Source organism: Sinohyriopsis cumingii, chromosome 7, assembly GCF_028554795.1.
Source record: "Sinohyriopsis cumingii isolate HCF-2022 chromosome 7, ASM2855479v2, whole genome shotgun sequence".
NCBI classification, from domain to species: Eukaryota; Metazoa; Mollusca; class Bivalvia; order Unionida; family Unionidae; genus Sinohyriopsis; species Sinohyriopsis cumingii.
The window spans coordinates 13425479-13451704 of NC_142967.1; the positions used below are offsets into that span (position 1 = coordinate 13425479).

General features: G+C 41.1%; 1 protein-coding gene across 1 annotated transcript in view; it reads left to right on the forward strand.

The window, feature by feature from the left end:
• The window catches only part of LOC149794754 (uncharacterized), a 27137-nt gene extending 1805 nt beyond the window's left edge, over positions 1–25332 (forward strand). Inside the window, exons 2-3 of the mRNA XM_089964386.1 lie at positions 5766–5949; positions 24469–25332. Of these exons, the coding sequence (XP_089820512.1) occupies positions 5766–5949; positions 24469–24872 (588 nt within the window). The 3' untranslated portion in view covers positions 24873–25332. The remainder of the gene's footprint in view (positions 1–5765; positions 5950–24468) is intronic.
• The last annotated feature ends 894 nt before the right edge of the window (positions 25333–26226 follow it).

Consider the following 26226-nt stretch of genomic DNA (forward strand, 5'->3'; position numbering starts at 1 on the left):
TTATTAATATATCTAATGTCTAATTGATTAAATTTCTTATGAAAACATTATATATAATAAATTAAAGATATAATATAATACATAATCATGTTGAAACGACCTGATAAAAAGTGCAAATGGCTTTTTCATGGATCAGCTAGACTTTGCAATAAAAGCTGTTATAACGAGTTCTGTGGGTTACATAGTGCAACAAATTATACCGGTTCAAAACCGTGTTTGAAATGCAAGAAAGGAGTTCGTGGAAAATTTCCAATTTGCACAGATTGCGGAGGAGCCAGATATCCGTCATAAATTGATTATTTTCAAAGACGAGGAATAAAAGAAGCTCCTCCAACAATTGAAGAGTTTTTACAATGTCATGAAAGTAAATTCGATAATCATCTTCAAGATTGAAAGGAATATTTTTTTTATCGTTCTGACGAATCTATCAAGAAGTCTCAGATTGATAAAATAATTATTCTATCTTCATATTTCATCCAACATAAAAATGTCTTACATATTTCATGACTGGTGAAACTATACTAATTAGGACAGTTTCACCATCAGCAATAGAAGTCTCAGAATGACAAAATAATTATACTATCCTGATATTTCGCCTGACATAAAATGTCTGGCATGTTTCATGACTGGCGAAACTGTCCTAATATTATATATTATAGTAATTAGGACAGTTTCGCCATTGACGATAGAAGCTTCAGAATGATTAAATAGTTATTCTATCTAACTTCCTTCTACTTTTTTTCTGAAAGATTTTTCGTCACATGATCAAACACATCAACAAAAGGATCAGATAACCAGTCTTCCAGCCTTTCGTCATGTACATAAAAAAAAAAAAATACCCAATACGATTTATCCTTCGTCTGGTAAACTTTACAACCGTCATTTAATCTATTAACCGTTCCTTTAGGAATTCTGAGAGTAACAGCAGTAAAATTCATCGAATTGAATTTCTTGATTTGTTTTTTAGTTTGATTAAAACATACAGTTGTTACGTGTTTACCAACAAAAGATTCAAAAAATCCTACCTAACCAAGGTCCTGGTACTGTCACGCCTGAACCAAATGCATATTCATCAAAACAATCATCAGCAAAAGACATTTCATTTTAATTATTATATCTAAAATAAAACCACACGATTAGCAACAGAGAGGGTGCGACCTCAATGCAACGTCGGTGGGTAAACGAAAACGCACATACAAATTTAGAAAAACACTAACGACAAAAAAAACTAACCAAATTAGAGAAATTTTATTTTTCAAAAATGACGTTTCAGTAACAGGTATGTTTAACCTCCATATCACGAAACATCTAACTACCGATAGTTTCTCTAATTGGGTTAGCGTTATTTGACCTTATTTTTGTCGTTTTCGTATGAGGTTTTAGTTTTCAAAATGACGTTTCAACAAAAGGTCTGTTCACCCTCTCTGCTGCATTTAAATTAGTTTACCTCCCCACCCTCAACCCCCACTAAAGCACCCCCCCCCCCCATAAAAAAGGAAAATACAAACAGACAACATCAAAATAACCAGATAGATTAGAGCAGGATACCGGTATGGCCTCAAAAATTACCATATGGTTTCAGTGGACATAAATATTACGGGCGGCCATCTTAGGATTTCCCCATGGCATCAAGAAGAATTTACCATTCCAATGGATAAAAAATGAAAATAAATATTGCAACATAATGAGCGTAAAGACTAATAATGCGATGTGCTTCAACTTGTTGAAATAAATGTTGAGTAAAATAAGTAATACTGGTATTTCCATGGCGTTCTTTTCGTATAAACCAAAGTTTAATTTCTTCTGCGTTTTTTCCAAACGTCATTGAAAACGACGAGATATGTTTGAGTAGATTTATAATTCCTTCTACAAATGAAATGGATTCTCTTTGACTAGTTCTAGCAAAGTGTAAGCCGATTGCCACTCCTTGTAACACCACTCAATACGTTGTGGAGGACGGACGGACGAACAAATGTAGTTTATGTTCGATCAGACGTTTGACAAATTAGGCTTTAAATGAACCACTTGGTGCAGTAATAAGCATGTTCAAGGATTGCCAAAATACAGTGGATCACAACTTTAACGATATCACTTTGAGAACGGAAGATATAAAAGCATAACTCTCAAGTAGCATGAGAAAATCGGAGACAATCACGAAGAAAACAAAACATGTTATACCTGTTTTATTTATTTCCATGGTAAAATATAAATATTCACCTTTCAATAAACAAAGTTAATGTTTCTACACGGTACAGCAAAACATGTCACAATTTTTAAAACCAGATTTCATATTTTGTCATGATACAGCAAAACATATTTACATTTCCCGAAGCAAATTTCATGTTTTATATAGTACTACATAAATATTCTGATTTTGAACAAAAAAAGTTCAGGCTTTCTTTCCTTCGTCACAGACACTCAAACACACAAATATACACAAACACAGAGCGATATTCAGTCACCACTTGTTTTAAAGTGTCAAATCCAAGACTTTTCAAGTCACGAATATCCTTTCAGTCGTAAATTTGTTGGTGTAGGTCACAATTCGCATAGACTTCTTGGTACGTATGAGACAATTTGAAAGTACTACGATGCTTCACGCAGGGGTAGATCTGTATCGATCACTAAATGTACCACTTTAATACCGTGATTTTTTCTTGCACAGATAAGCTTTGGCTGTCATATTTTTGAGTGTACTGGTTATACATTTGCAAAAGAGAATCTACTGGTAAATGAAATTCAAGATATTTAGTCACTTGGACAAATACGACATGTTGTCCAAATTCAAACGAATCTTATCGTCTTGTGGCATCGATTCTTTTTAATGTATTTGCTAATCTACCGAGTCTTGAAAGGTATCACTGACTTCCTCCGATGTAATTCGATGTAAGACTGATGACAGAAGCCGTGATATAGCTGATAACAAGTTCGCTTAGGATCAATGTCTGACCATTTCACCTTTTTAAGAGGAATCAGCTATTTTTAATAGCTTATAAATTTCAAATGAATAAAACATTTCACTTGAATCTATGACAACTCTATGTAAATGCGTTCATGTGACTCCAAAAGTAGATTCTATGTGTGATATTCTTAAATATCCATGTTTTCTTAAAGTCCGGACTCACCAAGGGAATCTAGCGACAGCACGGAGACTATCTGGTATGTTACTTGTTAAGCTTAAAGTTGCAAGTTTCACACAACAACTGAAACAATGTGCTTGGTCACCTCGACCCAAGTCGACAAATCGGGTTCTCGCTAAAGATTCAGGATCGAGTCTTTCCAGATACTTTGGCAATTTCCCTTTGAAAAAGTGTAATCGACTGTCAAAATCTTCATAACCAGGCAAAACCACGGGGAACAGATATGTGTAGTATATGGATGCCAAGACAGATAGTAGAATCTGAGTGAATTGTGTGCGTGTCCTCATGGATGGCAGGGATAGTGGAGCGAAGCCACGTTGCTTTATTCTTGACGCAAGGGAACATCATCACTCTGGTCGCAGGGTGCAGCATCCCAATGAACGTCATTGAAGTTTAAGTATTTGGGTCCATCCCACTCTTTGGTATGGAATTCATCATTGTCGGTAGAAGTATTTGGTCACAATCTTCTTTCTGTCTTGTAACCTTCTCCTTTCTATACTGGAGAAGGGTGCTGGTAGGGTAACTTGTTTTGATTGAGAAGTCGTATTCATTTATCATAGACGATTTAATACACGTTCCCAATGATCAATTGACGACCTGATGATCTGGCAAACGTGAAACCTTGTGAGGATCCAACGTTTTGACACAAAAGTTTTGATCTTGACCGACTTTAAGGCTTCTGTTGTTTGAATTAATCTCTTGTCTTCTGGAATGTGACGCTAGGAATGATAGCCGATAGCTTCTTGTTTCAATTTCAGAAACTCATTCATGTAGCATGGAAAAAATCTTTAGAGTTGAGTCGTTATTCTGATGGTATTCTTTTGTGGTAGGAAAGTGCCTATATTTTTAGCAATCGGAATCCTCGATCGAGAGCATGAAAAGAACTCATTCTTAGTCATCGTGACAACAAGGCTCGTGTTGATTACACTTTTCCACACGCGTATGACTTGAAGGAAACGTCAGTTTTTCATGACAATGTAAGACGGGATGGTACACGTATATCCTTGGAAGAATGTTACATCTGATCAAACCTTCGAAATGGGCATGTTCCATACAGGGTGTTCTGTCAGAATTTAAATGTTCCCGTTGTGTATTTGAATTGCTTTACTTGATATTCGTCTTCTTCGTATAGCAAGCGTGTAGCACTAGTCCGTCCTCCAAACAAACTGTCGCGTGGATTCAAAGATGTCATGTCCATCACATCGCAATCTTCGAAAGTCGAAAGTCTGAATCTGGTTTGAAACGTCGATCGTAGTCGTGATTCCTAAATTCTAGGGACTAGAGACTTGAACTCTTTAAATTTGATCGTGGTAGTGAAAGCAGTCAGTCTATAGTATCTGTAACTTACTTTGTGAGTAGCACGAACGTTATGTATATTTGATTTAATTATATCTGATTAAATTGTTTGTAAGTTTTAAACTCTTTTTATTTTATTTAAATTTCATTATATGTCAAAATAGTGTAGTTCTGTTTGCGGAACATATACTTTTTTTCAAAGAAAATAATGTGACCTTGACTGTTCGTTTTAGTAAACACCAGGTGTTGCCCTAGATCCTGACCTTGATTAAAAATGATTGGTTATTGTCGAGGCCATGATGGGACTACGTGATTTAAGAGTAAACAATTTTTAAAATTTTTATTTCTTAGAGTAAAATGATTGGTTTTCGTCAGGGTCATAGGCGTACGTGATATAAACACGATCACGTGACTCCTACTCCCCTTTTTCGATTTCACAATTGGGGGATTTTCGAAACTGCGTTTTAGAATATGATATAACCTTCGTTTTGGAGAAATAATCTCACCTGATCTTTTTTTTTGCACGGGAAAGTGTTTTGTCGTTTGGAGTTACATGTATTTCAAATCACTTGGATTCAAAAGGATTAATTCTTTTTTTCCCCTGGAAAATACGTGTGCTCATATGAAATTATTGAACAAAGATAGCTCTTATAAAAAAATTTTCGGATTTCCAAAACCGGAGTGATATTTTTTGTTTCTACAAGGAACTGTAGACTTCAACACACTACAGGTTACAGCATACGTCATCGTCTTCCATCTTGGATTCTTCGTCGGTACTTGAACTTGAAATCATTAGAACATTTTATTATTAGGTCTTTTACATTTTATTCGTGGATTATTCTTGGATTATTTTTGGATTTGATTCTTAAAACCGTAAGCTCATATTTTGTTCTTTTTACAGTATTTTTCCAGGGAAATAAATTATTATATTTTCAAAGCTTGTTGTTTTCACTCTTTCTTGTGTTACTGTTTATTCGAGCCTAAACACGTAACATAAGACGAACGTTAAGGACTATCGAACGCCTTTCTTTCTTGGATAGCTTCACTCTCCGTCCAAAGTAAGATGTTGATGGTGTTGAAAAAGGATGGATCATAACGTCTATGAGGCGACACCAGGCGTCATTGTCAACTGGCTTTTGGTTTTCCCCTTGAATAGGTTCGGTCATTTCATGACGACGTACAATTTTAAGTGTGATTTGACGTGGGCACACACGCTGTCGTTCTCTCTCTCTTTCAAAATTCTGTATACATAAAATCAAAACATGATCGAAATTAAACATTGTATTTTTTTTTTAATTTTAAGAGATTGTGTTTATTTTATTTTCTCAGGTTGGTGGAAAACGATTATTCACATGTAAAAATCTACTTGCATATAATTCCCCTGTTCTGGATGAAATTCTAAGCTCTGAGAAGAAGGAGAAGAAGAAAGACCTTGACCTGCCGCAGAAAGAATACGAAGATGTGGTGGATCTTCTCAGTTACATTGACCCCAGGGTCGACTATACCATTACAGGTAACTAACAACCACGAATGGCACCATCCTTCTATTTCGTTCAGTATAAAGGCAGAGAGAGAGAGAGAGAGAGAGAGAGAGAGAGAGATATCTTTCCAGATATCCGTAAAATCTGCTAGAAGAGATTAAAGATTGACAGCTGCATTCAGCATGCATATATAATTTTGCAATTTTAGCTTCATCCACCTCTTCCTCAAAATCTAAAGTACTCAGAACAGTTCGATTGAATGCTATCGAGAGACACAAACCGTGTGCAAGACTTCCTTTTGATGCACACGGCCATCAGCCAAGGATTTTCTTTGACGATCAACTTAAGTATCCAAAAGTAGAATTAGCATGTTATATCTAATATATGTTAGAAATTCTACTAGTTATATTATTATTAATCTGTAACCCTTTCCGACTCCTATGTCTTATGGGACCTGAATTATTTTTCTTCAAAACTAGACTTTTTGCGTAAAGACGATTTGTTTCATAAAGTAACACTAAAATTATTTACAAAAATGATTATTGTCTCAATTATTTAAATTGCCACGATCATTCAGTATAGCATTGGTAGTAATGCTATTCTTTTTCTTCTTTTATTTATTGATCTTATATTCTTTAATTCATTTGTTTATTAACATTAATGGTCAGAGACTTACCCCAGAGCGCCAAAATATGCCAGTATTTTTTATTAATGTAATAAATATAAGTAGTAAATGGGGTCACCCTAGCGACAATGGGAATTAGCATTACAGAGACCCCTGGGTCACTCTAGCGACAATGGAAATTTAACATGGAGAAAAATCGTGGGTCACTCTGGCGACAAGGGAAATTTAACATAGAGAAAAATCGTGGGTCACTCTGGCGACAAGGGGAATTGAACATGGAGAAAAATCGTGGGTCACTCTAGGGACAAGGGGAATTGAACATGGGGAATAGAGTCTTGTTCTGTCTAGGGACAAGGGGAATTGAATATGGGATTTTGTTTTTTTAATTTTTTTAAATTTAAATTTAAATTTAAATTTACAAAAAGGGGTAGGCAATGGAAAGGCTATCTCTTTTCGAGAAATATGGCTGGCCCTGAAAAGGGCCTTTGGGTTTATGTTAATATTAACATAGATGGCATCTGTCACATCTTCTTCTTCTTCTTCTTAAACTCCTTCTAACTGCCGGTCCATACACAAGTACCCTCTTGAGACATCCTTGTCTTTCTATGTAAACTCTCCTCATCCATTGACTAGTATCTGTCCTATCAACAACAGTCCACTTGGACCTGACATACATGAGCATGTCCGTCCTAAACATCATGGAAGACACAAGGGTGGATGACTCAACTGTGGTCCACATCTTGAAGCGACGAGAATAGGTGAATCAATGCAGTGAACTGCGCTTATTTATAGGTACAGGAAGGATTGAAACGGATTGAATTCATTCACCAATCCGAACACGCGTTACAAAATTCAGTCAGCTCGCATCCAATCCGAAGAGAGCAGTCTGTGACGTCACGTGGTCTATATAGATTCGTTAGCGCTTGTGTGCAGTCAGTCTATGCGACAGTGATTCAACATGACGGAAACTCAGAAAACGATCCATTGGGGTGCAACAGCAGGGGAGACTGCCCAAGGGAACCCGGACTTACTTTCAGAAGAGGTACATTGGGATTTTGTGGATTTTCTTACCTCGCAAGAATTTGTTCCGGAACCTTCGTTACCTTCTTCATTACCGCAAGTGGAGAATTTTAGACAGAGACAGAAAGAAGAATTGGAGAAATTTATGCAACGACAAAAGGAAGCGGAACAAGCTTTTCTCCTACAGCAACAGCAACAGCAACAAGAAGAGGTAAGAAAAAAACAACAGCAACAACAGCAAGAAGAAGTAGCAGCAAAGAAACAAGAGGGTGAAAATCAAACGGCTACGGTACTGTTGGACATTTTAGCGGAGTTAAGGAGTCTGAAACAAATGTATCAGACTTCTTTATCACGACCGAAGAGAATACGACCTTCCCGAGCTAAACACGCCAACCCTGTGACTAAGCCTATCGTACCACCCTTAGTGATTTCAACCCAATCATCAGAAGTAGGCCTTGGCCGTGGCAAAGGCTTAAGGCAGTTAAAGTTGATTGGTTAAACTCACCCCTACACCAAAAAAGGCCCTTTTCAGGGCCACCCACATTTCTCGAAAAGAAATACAATTTCAATCTGCCAATAACTCAAAAATAAACCCCACCCATTTTACCCTTATAGTACGTGTCTGTGTATGAGTGCGTGAGTGTAGCTTCTTATTTTAAAATCAAAACTCAAAGACACTTACCTTATATCATTCATGTATTCTTCTCTCCATTTTTTACAATCCAATCCACAATTCACAACACAACACTTTAATAAAAAGTTCATTGACTTCTTCTTTCTCCTTATTTAGTCTCTCTGTTTTTTGAATTTCTTCACCGTCTTTTCCTCTTCTTTCTCCTCATTTTCTTCCCTTCTTCTTTTCTTCTCCTGTTTCTTTGCCTCTTGTAAATAGAATTGTCTTCTTTCTTCCTCTTCTTCCTCTGAAGAATCCCTCTCTTCTTTCGAAGAATCCCTCTCTTCTTCTGAAGAATCCTTCTTTTCTTCTGACTCCTCTTGTTTCTTTTTTGGGCAATCTGGAGACCAATGTCCTTTTTCTTTACAATAATAACAGGTATCTTTACTTTTGTCTTTTTTAGCCTCTGTTTTTTTTTTCTTTTTTGACGGTCTGGACACTCTGAAGACCAATGCCCTTTCTTCTGACAGATATAGCAAGTATCTTGACTTTTATCTCGAAAGGAAGGAGAATAGTCCGTCGGCTGGTCTGAAGAGAATTTTCTAATGACCCCTCGCAAAGCTCTGACGAAACGTTCCATCTGGGTAGTCTCTTCCATCGTTCTCCTCGGTTTGAGAGTGAAATGAATAGTGAAAGGACAAGACACACCCTTTTTATATACGCTGGTTTGCCATGACTATAAATTAGTCTATGGTGTTTGAACTTGAGTCATTTGACGTTTTGCACTCAAGATGAAACGATCCTATTCATTCGAGAAGAAAGAAGAAGAAGAAAGTAAGAGGCAGAAACGTGATCTATCGCCTCGTACCAGGGCTGAAATCTTGGCACAAATTCATGCCAGTGATTTTGAAGAGGACATGAGTGAACCAGAATCCGAACCCTCTAAACCAAGTTCACCACCCTTAGTCAACCCTGAAAAGTACTATTCCATTCGAGAGACGGAAAAGCGCTCCTCTAGAAAATTTAGAACCACGGCTTACACCTACACGGTGAAGTTTAAAGATTTCAAGGCCGACGTACCCTTGGAGAAAGCAGAAGGGTTTATCACCGAGATGTGGGATTCTTTGCTCACCGCACTCAAGCGACAATGTCAACCCAAAGAAGACGATCGCTTGACACTATCCATAGATCACGACGGTTTGAAATCCTCTGTTTGGATCGAGTTTAGCAGACCCGCAGAACTAACCCCTTCCAAAATCATGGACAAGATTCAACACGTACAACAATCTAATGACCAGTTTGACATCACCGATGGTAAAGCCACACTGAAAATGGCCCACGTCTCTCTTCCTCAAGGGACAGGACGCAAAAAGATGTTATTGGTGGACGACCTTCGCAACACCAAAACAAGTCTCGTCCGAATTCACAACCGTCAAGACCAGATGTGTTTAGCCCGTGCCATCGTGGTGGGACGAACCTATGCCAACAAGAACGACACGGTAGAATGGAAAAGAACCTGGAAAACTATTCAACGATCGGACCGAGCCAAACAACGAAACGAAGCAGAACTCCTGTTACAACAAGCCGGACTGTCCAAAGACACACCCTGTGGCATTCCTGAGATGCAAAAATTGCAAGATGCCCTAGCTCCACGATACACCTTGAAAGTGCACCCTCAAGAAATGCGTGGGTCTCTGTTGTTTCGAGGCCAAGATTTTAAGGACGGAAAATACATTCATGTCTATCATCACGATGAACATTTCGATACCATTACCAGTATCACCGGATTCCTGGGATATGTTTATTATTGTGAGAAATGTGACTATGGTTATAACAATCGAGAGCAACACAAACATTGTGGATGGAAATGCCCAGGATGTTTAGCCTCTCCACCCTGTCTGAGCGAAGAACCAGTGCCTTGTTCAACTTGTCTGCGCACGTTTGTCAGTCCTACCTGTTACCAACAACATTTGAAAACACAAGGTTCACAGAAGAAATGTGCTTGTCAACTGCTGAGAATGTGCCCTACCTGTGGACAAGGCATACGTACCAATAGTACCAAGGCACACGTATGTCGAGGAAAGAAAAAATGTCACATTTGTCACCACATCGTGGACTTGGAACACGAATGCTACGTGCAAAAATACCAACCCCCACCAGAGAAAGAGGACGGTCACAAGAAGAAAGGCAATTTCATCTTTTTCGATTTCGAATGCATGCAAGAGACTGGCATTCACATTCCTAATTTCTGCGTGGCTCATCGAGCGTGCGAGAAGTGCATTCAAGAACCTATCTTCAGTCATTGCCCTCACTGCAGCAAGATTCCTGGAGGACGTGAAAAAAATCTTTCGGGGACCAAACACGTTAGCCGATTTTGCCCAATGGGTCTTAGACCCCATTGACAAGACGTGGAGCCAAGAGGACATCGAACGTTACGGAGATTGTCATCGTCATGCCACGGTGATGGCTCACAATTTCTCCGGATACGATGGACAGTTTCTTCTCAGATACTATACGGAACAAGGCACCGAGCGTCCTAAAGTCACATTGAACGGAGCCAAAATCATTTTCATGCAAGTGGGACAAGTACAGTTTAAAGATTCGATGAGTTACTTGGCCATGCCTTTGAGTCGAATGCCTAAAACGTTTGGAATGACAGAAATGGCTAAAGGGTACTTTCCACACTTTTTCAATACGGAAGCCAATCAACATGCCGTTCTACCCCATTTACCTGAGGCTCACTATTACGACCCCGACAACATGCGTACCGAACAACGAGAAGCTTTCTACGCTTGGTACCAGGCTCATGCCTCTGACCCCTTCGACTTTCAGGAAGAAATGTTAAAGTATTGTCGTTCCGACGTGGACATTTTACGACGTTGCTGTGGAAAATTTCGAGAACTGTTCATGGAACACGGAGGGGTCGATCCTTTGAAAGAAGCTTGCACCATTGCCAAAGCGTGTTCCTTAGTGTACCGCCAACGATTCATGCCTGAAAAGACCGTGGCTGTCATCAGTCCTCAAACGACCCACTATGTCAAGCGTCAATACTCGGTCAAAGCCCTACGTTGGTTACATTACTTGTGCGACAAGGAAGACAAATGGATTCAGCATGCCCGCAACGGAGGAGGCGAAAAGACCATCGGAACGTATTCGGTAGATGGCTGGGACTTAGAAAACCCCAAGATCGTGTACGAGTTTAACGGTTGCTTATTTCACGGATGTCCCGTCTGTTACCCTGACCGTGACACTAAAAATCAGTTTTTGCAACGAACCATGGAAGACTTGTACCAGGACACTTGTCAGCGACGCCTAAAGTTAGAACAGCAAGGATACCAAGTGGTGGAAATGTGGGAACACGAGTACGATCACCGTTTGAAAACCGATCCCGAGTTTAAACGCCTCGTGGAAAGTTACCAGTTCATGGACCCGTTGAACCCGAGGGATAGTTTGTACGGAGGAAGGACCAATGCCACCTGTTTGCTGTACCAAGCCGACGAAGAGAAAGGAGAAGAAATCAAATACTTGGACGTGTGTTCGCTGTATCCCTACGTGTGCAAATATTGTCGCTTTCCTGTAGGGCACCCGCAATTGTTGACGGAACACATCGACCTGGTCAACATTCGACAATACGAAGGCTTGATCAAGTGTAAAGTTTTGCCTCCCACGAACCTATACCATCCCGTCTTACCTCACCATTGTCAAGGCAAACTGATGTTTCCCTTGTGCCGTACTTGTGCCGAAACGTGCAACCAGGACCAACCTTGCCATCACAGCCAGGAAGAACGTGCCTTGACGGGAACCTGGGTCAGCGTGGAATTGTTCAAAGCTCTGGACATGGGATACCAACTGTTAGAAGTGTACGAAATTTGCCACTTTCCCAAGACACAACAGTACCACAAGAGTGACCATACTCAGAAAGGCATTTTCGCCGACTACGTGGATGCCTTTTTGAAACTGAAACAAGAAGCTAGCGGCTATCCTTCCTGGTGTCACACTCCCGAAGACCAAATACAATTCAAAGAGAAATACTACGCACAAGAAGGCATCTCTTTAGACCACATCGAAAAAAACGAAGGCAGGCGATCGTTTGCCAAAGTGATGTTAAATTGCTTGTGGGGTAAAATGGCACAACGACCGTGTTTACCCAAGACGGAATATTTGACAGAACCTTTCCGCTACTTCCAGATGATTCACGACAAAACCAAATACATGAAACACGTGGACGTCGTTCGAGAGGATTTGATCTTGGTCAATTACGAAGAAGATCTGGGCTTTGTACAAGACGACCCTTTTGGAAATGTCATCATTGCGGCTTACGTGACAGCTCATGCTCGCTTAAAATTGTACGAAGCTTTAGAACTGTTAGAAGAACGCGTCCTGTACTTTGACACGGACAGTTGCATTTACATCCATCACCCGATTCAACAGCACCCTGACATCGAAGGAGACCGTTGAAGGAGTTTCGTCAGTGGTGGTCCCAAAAATTACGGCTACGAATACCGGGACAAACAAGGAGAAGTGCACACCACGTGCAAAGTGAAAGGACTGACTCTGAATCATCGTACCAGTCGAGTGGTCAACTTTGGGGTATTGAAAGAAGCCTTGCAATCGGGAGAGGATGGAAACTTTAAAGTGACCACCTATCAACCCAACAAGATTGTACGTTTACCCACTCACCACATCGTCAGTCGACCCTTGGAAAAAGTCTATCAAATTGTATACCAGAAGCGAGTGCGACTTCCCAATCACTTCACCTTACCGTACGGTCACGTCGGTATTGGTCTGTATATAAAAAGGAACCCTAGGCAAGATCGATAGTTCATTGTTCATTGAAGTAACTTACCATGTCGTTAACGAAGAAGAAACCAGATTGGTTAGGAGTCAAATGTTGGACATCACCGAGACCAGGCTTGGACACAAGAGGCGACCCAGTATGCACGAGAGTTATTCAAGGAAAAAAGTTACTTTTCAACCTGTATTTGTGACGGTGCCAGAAGAACCCGTCACCCAGGACAGGACTGTCGTGGACAGGCCTGAAAGACCCTTTCGGGAGGACACTTGTGTGACCTTACCCCTACTATAGAACTGGTTAGAACTTTACCCAAAACATGTTGTACAGACACTTGTGTTTATTCCACGTTCATGGTTATCATGTGCCTTTTATTCTTGTACTTAAGCCTTTGGCTTTTATGTATTTTTGTCTTTCGTATTCATGTTTGAAACATTCAATAAACGTGTTCTGAAAAAGTATATAAACTCTTGTCTTGTTTGTTTTTCGTGTCACAAGTGACATTTCTCACACCATGGCTACCTCTGCTGTCTCTGCTCCCTCTTCCTCTACTGTCAAAGTCATCGACGAACACTTAGATCGTGCCAGTTGGGAGGCTTTGTATCTTCGCCATCCCTTTAACATGCTCATTGCTGGACCTAGCGGTTCAGGCAAAACCGAATTCGTCAAACGTTTGATCGAACATAAACATCATTTGATCGATCGACCACCTCAACGAATCGTGTGGTGTTACAAAGAGTGGCAATCGACGTACAGCCTCTTGCGAGAAAGTCAAGGCGATTCCATCGTGTTTGTGGAAGGCATTCCTAAAGAAGACGACGGCATCGTCTCTGACTCCCGTCTAACCCATTTGGTCATTTTCGACGACATGTTAGGAGAAGACGAAGAAGAAATTAAACTGTGGTTCACGCGCAAAGGGCATCACCGTAATGCCAGTGTCGTTTACATCACCCAAAATTTGTTTCAACAAAGTAAAGCCCATCGCACCATCAGTCTCAATGCGCATTACGTGGTCTTGTTTAAAAGCCCTCGAGATAAATCGCAAGTGCAAGTCTTAGCCAAACAGTTAGGAACGCCTTGGCTGACTCAGGCGTACGACGATGCCACTCAAACGCCACACGCCTATTTACTCGTCGATTTGAAACCTACGACTCCCGAGGATTTGCGATTTCGTACCCACTTGTTTCACCACTGGTGCCAAGACGGAGGGCCTGTCCTGTACACGTCTCCGTCCTCGACTTCATTTCACTCCCCATCAAAAAATCTATAAAAACCTCAGACCCTTTTTCGTCTGTCTCACTCTCAGTGCGAACATGACGTCCCTTCAGTCGCATCTTCCCGTCAAATTGATTCGTGCCTTGTATGGCATCAGTCGAGAGAAAGATCCACAAATACGAGCTCGTGTCTTAGAAGGTAGTCTCAAAGAAGTCTTACGATGGTTCACGGTGACGGCACGTCAATTACTCCAAGGAATCATTCAGATTCCTCATCAAACCAAACGCTTTTTCGATCGAAACAAAGTCGCTTTGGTCCAACTGGCCGATCCCCGCATCGACACTCAAACCAAAAAACAAATCATTTTGAAACCTGGAGGGAGCGGTACTCTAGGAGGGGTCATCATTCGCTCACTCTTAAGATGGGATCCTAACACCCCCAAAGTTATACCCAAGAAAAAAGTCCAACGAAGCCCCAAGAAGAAAAAGACCAGGTCCCCAAGGAGAACTTCTCCAGTGGCAGGACCCTCCTCTGACCAGACACCACCACCACCCCGGAAAAAGAAAAGAAGCCCCCAGAAAAAGAGAAGTCCACAGAAAACTAGTCGCAAGAGAGGCACTTCGGCCAGGACGCAACCTTACACTCGCAAACCTCGACCTACCACGGCGGTGACTGCGTCTCCGGCAGCTTCACGTTTGTCCACTTCTCCGTTAATGACACCCAGAACTGAAGAGTACTTGGAGACGTTGATCACACCAAGAACTTCTCCGTTGATGACCCCCAAAAGAACTTCCCCAGTGGCAGGACCTTCCAATTTAGTGGCAGTGGCTGCTGCTCACAAAGTACCTTCTCCCAAAATCAAAGTTCAAGAAAGATCGGGCATGTTACAAAGTTTACTGGATTTGTCCAAGCAAGAACTGGCTCGATTTAGTCCGTTACGTACCCCTGCACGACGTGTCATGCCTGTCCTCAAACTAATACGACGTAAAGACAATCAGTGACGACGCGTTCCAGTATAAAAAAGGCCTGTGACCAAGTCGGGTATCAGTGTTTTTTGGTGCTCCTGAAGACTCAAAGATGTCACCCTCCAGAAAACCCCAAGGAAAGAAAAGGAAAGGACTACCACCACGTTTAGCCAAACATGGGGACATGTTATCTGTCCTGTCCAAAGCTTCTCCACCCCTACGAAAAAAACTCATTCAAACAGCCTCCAAAGAGGTTATCGATACCGTGTGCGAATGTTGTTTGAACGTTTTGAAAGGCACGATCCCTTTGTCCAAACACCAGAAACAATGCTTAGGCAAACATCGTCACGTTCTTCGCCAAATGGTTCAAAAGAAAATTCCCATTCGTCAAAAAAAGAAGATGTTAGTGCAACGTGGAGGTATTTTACCTCTCTTGTTAGGCCCCATACTGAAAGGAGTCTTGGGAACCATGTTGGGAGGACTGATGGGAGCAAGATAAAAAGGCCTCGGAAGTTCCAAGATCTCAGAATCGACCCCTGACAACCCCATGGAAGGACGAAAACTAGCTTTAGTGCCTTACAAACGATGGATGGAATACCATCGGTGGCAAGAACAACACACCCCGCATTTACCTCCCAATCCCCATTTGAGCGAGATGTCCCAGTTACAACACGAATTGCAGTCCTTGATGGATCGCCAAGATTTGTCCGAAACAGAAAAATCGCAAAAGTACGGTCAGCTCTTGCAACGACTGCAACTCTTTCACCAGAAAGCTTTAGACGAAACAGCTCTACCCACTCTGAAAGATTTTAAGACCTTGATGAAACGTCCAGCACCAGTACCAGTACCAGTACCAGTACCACCAGTACCCGTGACCAAGACAGAGAAAGGAGAAGAAGAGGAAGGGTTTCAAACTCCACCAGAAAAAGTACGCAAGTTAACAACACCACCTACCTCCAGAATTGGATGGATTAAAAAGATGATGGCCACCCCTTCTTCCTCACAAGAGAAAAAGAAAGTGAAGACAGAAGTGAAGACAGAAGTGAAACAAGAACCGATATCCCCCGCTCAGACATCCTTCTCCTCTTCGACACCTATTGCTGGCCGCACACGCAAAGCATTGCAATCCAAGAAAATACCCCAAGAGAAAAAGAGTAGCCTCCTCCAAGAGTGGGTGTCTTATTAACACACCAACCAACACACCAAAAATGGAAAAAGTCTTAGCCAGCATTTACTACGATCCCTCGCATCCTGCAGGTTACGCAGGAGTTCAAAAATTGTATCGTGCTGCCAAAACGCGACTGAAAAGTCTCCGTTTACCTCAAGTGCAACGATGGTTACAAGAACAAGCTACCTACACTTTACACAAACCCATTCGACGCAAGTTTGCCAGAAGTCGCACCCGAGTGGAAGGCATCGATCATCAATGGCAAGCCGATTTAGCCGATGTCTCTCATTTGGCCAGCTACAATCGTGGCTACAAATATTTGTTTTGTGTCATCGACGTCTTTTCCAAATTTGCCTGGGTCGTGCCCTTGACTTCCAAATCGAGCAGCGAGTTAGTGCGAGCCCTGCAACGGGTGTTGAAACAAAGCGGTCGTCACCCTCTTCGATGGCAAACGGACAAAGGCACCGAATTTCTGAACCAAGCTTTCCAAAAAGAATTAAAGAAACGTGACATTCATTTTTTTACCACCGAGAATCCCGAAACCAAAGCCAGCATCGTGGAACGTTTTCAACGCACTTTGAAAGAACGCATGTGGAAATATTTTACGCATCACCACACTCTGAAGTACATCGACATCTTACCGCACCTGGTGCAAGCGTACAACCAATCTTACCATCGAAGCATCGGACGTGCCCCGCAAGACGTGACTCCCGACAACGAAGTGTTGGTGTTTGAGCGTCTGTTTGGTACGTCCCCGACGAGGGCTGTCCCCGTGAAAAGTGGAATGTTGGCCGTAGGAGATTGGGTGCGCATTGGCAAAACCAAACGCACTTTCGACAAAGGTTACTTACCTAACTGGACGACCGAATTGTTTCGCGTCACTGGACGAGTGCATGGCCGTCATCCTGCCGTCTATAAATTGGAAGACATGAACGGAGAAGTGCTCAAAGGAACGTTTTATTTGCCCGAGTTACAACGTGTCACCAAAAAAGAAGACGACGTGTACGACATCGAAAGCATTCTCGAACGCAGAACCCGTAAAGTGGGCAAACGACGTGTCAAAGAAGTCAAAGTACGTTGGAAAGGATATCCACCCAGTTTCGATTCTTGGATCGACGCTTCGCAAGTCATCGACTATAAAAAGAAGTGACCATCATGCCCTTTCACACAGCAGACGCAGCTACGTCGACCACTCCTCCTTCACCTAGTTCTTCTGTGCAAAATTTACAAAAACAACCCTTGTGGGTGTGGTGTGGAGAACGTGTGCCTAAAACGCAAATCGTCTTTTTCTGCCAAATCTTCGTGGTGTATTGTGTCATCGGGGCAGCCATCGCCAATTTGAGTTTGCAACAAGGAGACAAACAATTGTGGACCATTTTATTGAGCAGTTGCATCGGTTACCTGCTTCCCAATCCCTCCCTGAAATTCACCTCGAACGGGAACCCCGGGAACCTTGTGTCCAGTGCCAGTGCCAGTCACCACTTCAACCACAACCAGAACCCCATTTTAGACGGAGACACGCCTCTGACGTCCAGTAATATCCCCTCGGACAGCCACAGAACTCTGGAATTATGAGTCACCAAAACCAATTTTACTTAACCTTACCCAGTGACAGTTCCATGGAGGTGTTTCCCAAGAACACGTTGTGCTGTTACACGGCCAAATTACCTCAGGCCATCCAGTTAGATCACGAAGCCCATTGGGAAGTGGCTTTAGTAGAAATGATTCACCCGACCCAAGTCCTCAATGTCCTTCACAATCAAAATTTTTTTGATGTGGAAGTTCATGACGAGCAAATACAACAGTGGATGGATAGCAATGTCAAATATGACAAGAAAACTCGTACACAAAAGTACACCACCTATCACTTGTTCATTCCCCCAGGCTATTATTTTAGTGGTCAACATTTGGTCAGCACCATAACCTCCAGGTTTAATGTCTTGTTTCTGAAAGCTTTGGAGCATGTCAACAAAAATGTCACCATGGAGTACCACAAAACAGCTCGTCGCTTCTTGATGAAATTTGAACGGAGTAAAATCCTGTCCATTTTATTTTGTCCTGAATTGTATGACATGTTGGGCGGAGACATGGACATGAGAAAGACCATGATGAAGAAAAACGAATTACCCATCGTTTACGACAACGAGTCTTTTAGCAAGTTATTTCGTGCCCCGGTAGAACTGAACCAAGGACTGAATTTGATGTTCGTGTATTCCGATGTGGTGGAGTACAACGTGGTGGGACACACCTCCGTACCGTTACTGCGTGTCATTCCTTTCAAAGTGGATTCTGCCACGAACGCTGACGAGGAAGGTGGAAACACTTACCACGTCCACCGCGAATTTGTCCATCCTCACTATTTGCCTGTCAGTAAGTCGTATTTGGACACGGTCAACATTGCTATAAAAGGAGATCTGGGACAAAATATTCCATTCACCAAAGGAAAAGTCACGGTGAAACTCCATTTTCGAAAACGGTTCTCTCACGACTCTTAAGTCATGTATCCAGTGTACCGAGGGGTTGCTCGACAGCGAGGACACGGCTTAGGAGATATGTTAAAATCGGCCTTTCGTTCGGTGGCCCCGGTGTTGAAACCGATGGTGACACGCGGATTGCACGCCTTGAAAGATGCGGCACTGACGCAAGGCAAAGAATTTCTCCAAAATGTCATCATCGACAAACAAAACCCTAAAGAAGCCTTCATGAGGGCAGGCAAAAATGTCTTGCTGCAAACGGGCAAAGACATTTTAGACCAACGAGAAACACCTATAAATGCCCTGCACGCTAACGAGTCAGGCATTCAGCAAGGACAAGGCAGAAAGAGACGACGAAGAAAACACCCTTTCACCAGACTTCAAGCGAGAAAGGCCAAGAAAAGAAGAACCGTTCGAGACTTAGACGTTTTCGATTATTGAGAAAAGAGACCAAAAAAATGATGCACCGAGAATCTTGCGCTTGTTCCAAGACGGAACTGGATCTGTTTGCCATGCCCCCCACGATGATGACGATGCAAGAATCCCAGTGGGTGGAATTTCACCCCGTCTCCTCACTGACCGATTCCGCTCCCATCGAGTTTGAAATCAAAGGACAGCCCGAAGATTACATCGATCTGAATAGCAGTTACTTGTACCTGAAAGTCAAAATTCTAGATAAGACTGGAGGTGCTATAGACGATGAAGCAGTAGCTCCCGTCAACAATTTCATGCATTCCTTGTTCAGTGGAGTGGACTTGTACTTGAATAACAAACTGGTCAGTAGCAGCATGGATACTTACCCTTATCGTGCCTACCTGGAAAATCTCTTGACATACGGAATAGATGCCAAGAACACTCATCTCAATGCCTGTGTGGTATGGGAAGCTGACGAACCTACCAAGTTTGAAATATTGGAAACTGATGAAAAGAAAGACAACAATGATGGATTTCTAGAACGAAGAAAGAGAATCACGGGAGCCGACACAAGTTTAGAACTGATGGATCGTTTGCATTTGGACATGTGGTTGCAAGAAAAGTATTTGCTGAACGGGGTGGATGTCCGCCTGAGACTGAATCGTAGCAGTGCCGCTTTCCATTTGATGGCTGATAGTGACGGTTACAAAACCAAAATCCTAGAAGCCAGACTCTACGTACGCCGTGTGGAAGTGTTACCTAAAGTGGGAAACGACATCAGTCAGACGTTGAGTAGAACGACCGCCAAGTATCCCATACGACGCGTGGAAGTGAAAACCTTCACCATTCCCAAGGGACAGCGATCCATGATCGAAGATCATCTGTTCCAAGGACAGTTACCCAAACGTTTGATCGTTGGTATCGTCGAGAATACAGCCTTCAACGGAGCTGCCGAAAAAAATCCTTTCTACTTTCAACACTTTGGCGTGTCCAAAATCGAAGTCAGTCGCGATGGCAAGACCTTGTGTACCCGACCTTTCGAACCTGACTTTACCAAGAAGAATTACTTGAGATCGTACTTGTCCCTGTACGAAGCCACCGGACAGTTAGGAACCAATACCAGTCACGGTATTACGTACGAGGATTATGCAGGAGGCTACGCTTTGTGGGCTTTCGATTTCACTCCAGACCAAGGCAGCGACGAGGGACATTTCCACCCTATAAAATCCGGCCAGATTCGTGTGGAAATTCAGTTTAAAGACCGAGACCCTGATGAAACGGTGAACGTCATCCTGTATGCAGAATTCGATAATACCATAGAAATCAACAGTTTGAGAGAAGTCATCCTAGATTACTAGAAACCATGGAAGACTGTTATCCCTCTTTACCTAGTGGAGAAACTTTTAGTGTTGGATTATTGTTAAAAAATGTTAGAGTTCTTGTTGTTTAGTGTTAAGTGATTTTTGAATTAAAAAATGTTGTGTTTTGAAAAAAATTGTTTGATGTTATATTGTTGGATTATTGTTAAAAATGTTAGAGTTGTTGTTTAGTGTTAAGTGATTTTTGAATAAAAAATGTTGTGTTTTGAAAAAAATGCCTTTGTCTTTTGTTTAGCTATAAGAATGTTGGATTGATGCTCTTTCATTTCTTACTATCCCTCTCATGACACTCACTAAACGTTGCGACTCAAAAACCGTGTGGGGGATGTTTTCCTTCACGTCCGCGCTTTAACTTTAAGAACCGGGTTGTTTCCAGTCTAACCATCCATTGTCGACTCATCCTCCTAAGAAGATGTGCTCCAAACTAGCTAAACTCAACGAAGCCTACGTGAATTTGCATAGGGTCAGACACAGTCTGATACCGAAGCCAGAAGAAATAGAGAATGTGAGAATGTTAAAAATCACTGAAGACCTGATAGAAGAGCTCTTCAGAGAAGAAATGAACAGGGAAAAAGAAGAATGGACAGAGAAGTACAGACTTCAGAGACAGCAGCAACAACAACAACAAGAGCAGCAGCAGCAACCTGAAGCTGACAGAGGCTTTGTCGATTGTCTTATCGACACCAAAGAGTTCTTCTTCTCTTTCCGAAGAAGCAGACCTATCGCCAGAAAGTCTATCCTCAGAGGACATCGCATTCTTAGAAACTAAAAAGAATGCCATAGCAAACAAAAAAAACAGCCCTTTTCAGGGCTACCCAATACTCTAGAAAAGAAATAACAATCGATTTGCCAATGTGTGTAGGTAGAGTAGTGTGAAAATAAACACTAACTCTTTATTGATAGTGAGAGTGTATGTGTTTGTGTGTTTGTGTTTGTAAGTGGTTAAGTAAGTTGGTATGGATAGTAGATTAAAATGATGTCTTTTTTTTTGGTGTTTGAGGTGTAAATTTGGGGTTAGATTGGATTGCTTTGCGTATGTGGATAGTCTATTGAAGTGATTTATAAAAATTTTTAAAATAGTGATGGGTAGCATAAAAAGTGAGTGAGTGTTTCTTTTAGGTCCGCGCATTGTTGTTTTTTGGTCACGATGTAGGTAAGATCAATTTTATGTTTTTAGGGGATGTTTTCCTTCACGTCCGCGCTTTCACTATAAATTGAAACTCGTTCGGCAGTCCAGCTACCCTTGTTGATTGATCAACACCAAAAATGAACACGAGACTGGAGAAACTGTTGGAACTTCATGTGCATCTGGAATATGCCAGGCGCATATTAAATGAACTGGCCGCAGAAGCCATTGTGGAGGAGGGAAGGATAAGAGAGGAGAAGGAAAGAAGAAACAAAGAAGAGGAGGAGAGAAGATATAAAGAAGAAGAGGAAAGAAGATACAAAGAGGAGGAGAAAAGATACAAAGAAGAGGAGGAGGAGGAAAAGGAGAGAAGAAGAAGAAATTTCAGAATCCCAGAGAGCGAAAATTGGGATTCTGAAGCGACATATCCTGCCTCTGCTCTCTCCCCCAAAAAGGTAAAAAGTAACTGGGGGACAAGATGTGTATGTGGCGCCAGGCCTGGAAGGTGCCACCATTAACCAGGTGTCCATGAAGTTCCAAAAAAAACAGCCCTTTTCAGGGCTACCCAATACTCTAGAAAAGAAATAACGATCGATTTGCCAATGTGTGTAGGTAGAGTAGTGTGATTATAAACACTAACTCTTTTTTAAGATAGTGTGAGGGTATGTGTTTGTGTGTTGGTGCTTGTAAGAGCTAAGGTATGTTTGTGGCAATAGTAGATTATGGGTTTCTTTATTGTTTCTTAGCGTAGGTGAAGAGTATAGTTAGGGTTCTGTAAGCGCTCACGTACGATTGTGTGGATAGTAGATTATGGATTAGTTTATTGTTCTTAGCGTATGTGGAGAGTATAGTTTGGGTTTTGTAACCGCTCACGTACGATTGTGTGGATAGTAGATTATGGATTTGTTTATTGTTTCTTAGCGTATGTGTTTGTGTGTTTGTGTTTGTGTGTTTGTGTTAGTGTGTTTGTGTTTGTGTTTGTGTTTGTACCCGCTCACGTACGATTGTGTGAATAGTAGATTATGGATTTGTTTATTGTTCTTAGCGTATGTGAAGAGTATAGTTTGGGTTTTGTAAGCGCTCACGTAAGATTGTGTGGATAGTAGATTATGGATTTTGTTTATTGTTTCTTAGCGTATGTGGAGAGTATAGTTTGGGTTTTTATTATATGAAATGAGAAAGTATAGTTTGGGTTTTGTTATATGAAATGAAAAAAGTAGGGGATGTTTTCCTTCACGTTCGCGCGTTGTTTGGTCATGATCTAGGTAAGATCAATTTTACGTTTTAGGGGGATGTTTTCCTTCACGTACGCGCTTTAAGTATAAGAACCCACAGTATTCGTCGTTCAAACCATTCTGCAAAGAATAAAAAAGAAGATGGCTTCTAACCAAATGGACAAAATACAAACATTACAAGACGTTTTAGACAACTTAGGAATGATGGAGCAGATGTTAATAAGACTGGTTGAAGACCATTATTCCTATAGTCCCCATCGTGTAAAGATGGAAATTAATAACTTAAAAAAGGTAAAGGACAAGATTAGTGGTGTCATGAAAGAGATAAAGGAGGAGAAGGAGGATGAAGAGGAAAGAATAAGAATAAGCAAATGGAACGAAAAGATTGAAAAAGAAGAAGAAAATGAGAAGAGGAAGAAAGAAGAGGTGGAAGAGAAGAAGAAGAAAGAAGAGCAGGAGAAAAAGAAAGAGAAGAAGAGAAAGAGTGTTGGAGATAAAATAAGAACTTGGTGGAGAAAAAGAAGAAATTAGAAGCAGAAGAAGAAGAAAACCCAAAGGCCCTTTTCAGGGCCAGCCATATTTCTCGAAAAGAGATAGCCTTTCCATTGCCTACCCCTTTTTGTAAATTTAAATTTAAATTTAAATTTAAAAAAATTAAAAAAACAAAATCCCATATTCAATTCCCCTTGTCCCTAGACAGACCAAGACTCTATTCCCCATGTTCAATTCCCCTTGTCCCTAGAGTGACCCACGATTTTTCTCCATGTTCAATTCCCCTTGTCGCCAGAGTGACCCACGATTTTTCTTTATGTTAAATTTCCCTTGTCGCCAGAGTGACCCACGATTTTTCTCCATGTTAAATTTCCATTGTCGCTAGAGTGACCCAGGGGTCTCTGTAATGCTAATTCCCATTGTCGCTAGGGTGACCCCATTTACTACTAATATACTATTCTGACAATTAATGGATTTTGTCATTTATTCTGGTGATCGATTCAGGTAACTTAATGCACAATTTATTACGCATGGATTATTTAATATGTTGTTAGTCACGATAATACCCTGTCTAATCTGAATGTATTTAAAATAACCGTTTACCTATGCAGGTGTGTGGAGTCACGATAATACCCTGTCGAATCTGAATGTATTTAACATAACTGTTTACCTATGCAAGTGCGTGTAGCTGCGGATAGCGAGATAGATGTATATTATTTCTCTTTACAATTGTTGGCGTAGGCGTAAGCGTAAAATTCTGTTATAGGTCAGTTGGTCTAAAATCTACTGCTGATGGACGTAATGCCAGGACAACTGGGTCACAACCGTGAGTGACCCACGTTTCGGGTGACAGTCATATTTAAAGCACGAGTTGAGGTCGGAAATCTTACAGAGCATGCACTAAACAGCATTCTGCTCAATTCGTATTAGTTATATTGAAATTGTATTGTTGTTTTGTTCAGTAGATAATTATCGAGGGCAATGTAAAATGTGTAATTCGTATTGGATATATTTCTTTGTTTCTCTTTTGTAGAGGATCGCGCAATGCGACTACTGCCCTTGGCGGAGGAATACGAGATGGATCGTCTAAAGAGAGAATGCGAAGGTGTTGTGGTCGCGGCCTTTAAGGTGAAGCGGAAAGAGTACAGAAAACCCGGAATGATGCCCCTTGATGAAGTGCTGCGCTACCTACAGCTGGCAGACAAATGCAACTGTACTCATCTGCTGGATATCACCATGAATGAATTTGCTGCCAACCCACAGACGGAGATTACAAAGGCTCTTCTTGAAAGAGGAGACCTGTCAGAGAGGGTCAAGTTGATGGCATTGAACAAACGGCTCCAAAAGGTCAACCTCCAGTTGGAGAAAGAACACAGAGAAAGGACAAACGTAGAGTCCAAGCTTGCCATGCATACCAAGAAGCTATGGAAGCGATAAGCATCATACAGACCTGTCTAGTCATGTATGATATATTATCTTTTCTTGGACCACTTCGGTGATTAAGGATGTGACATTTCAATAAATATTTAGTTCTCGGAGCATCCACCACTCTATAGATAGATATCAAACCTCTGTATACTGGTAGAGAGTGATGCTTGATATATTTGCTCCTCATAATGTAAGAGTTATTAACTCGAGAGTTAATATCACTTTTTTCATTGTGCTTTTAATGTACATTTATATAACTACGGTGTTTACTTTATATTGCGCTTAAAGCAACGATTGCTTCAAGCCATTCATTGAGCCAAGTAGTTATATGACGCTAAAATGTATTCTGCACCATACAATTTGTAATACCATGTAACACGGGATTTGTGTAAGAATATGTTCACAACTTTTCTTGAATGATATTATTTTGTAAAATTTGTAGCGAATTAAATGATAAATCAGGAACTAATATCCTTGTTTATTGTGTCCATAATTACACAGAATACTCGATAATTATGAAATAAAGAAAATTATTACCACTCATAACTTATTTTAGCTAAATTAATTAGAACATTATTACTCATCGCACATTTTCTTGTTATTTAAGGGACTGTTGCATTTAATATGGTAAATGGACGACTATTGTAGCATTTGGAATTTAACATGGGGAATATGTCACTGTGGCCTAATTTAACTAATATCTGCTGTGGGAAGTTAACATGGGGAATTGGTCACTGTGGCCATATATTGGAATTTAACATGAGGAATGATTCACTGTGACCATGTATGAAATTTAACATAGATGGGACACTAAGAACCCATAATGGGAATTCAGCTTGGGGAATGGCCAGTATGGTCATCAACAGGAAATTTACATGGAGAATATAATAGTATGGCCATCTATGGGAATTTTTTTGAGAATATGATAGTATGGCCATCTATGGGAATTTTTACATGGTCGATGGGATAATATGGAGGTTATGGGAATTTAATATCGATGGTCACCATGGCCATCTGTGGAAATTTAACGTAAGGAAATTGGTATATATGGGCCCATTTTATGGGAACTTAAAAGTAGGAATGGGTTACTCTAGACGTTCTTTGGGGGTGAGACGCTCTTTGGGGATGAGACGCTCTTTGGGGATGATACGCTTTATGTCCTAAGGACATTTTGAATATGGATAAACCTATATGGGTCGTGTAGAAATTTAACGTGGGTGGACAAATACACGAATAGAAAGTCAAATATACGTCTACTTTCAGGCAAACACCAATTCTTTCAGACCAACATACATACCTACAATCCGACAGACACTCTTTCAAACAAATGTCATGGGATATTATAGCGTATGATGACAAGCAT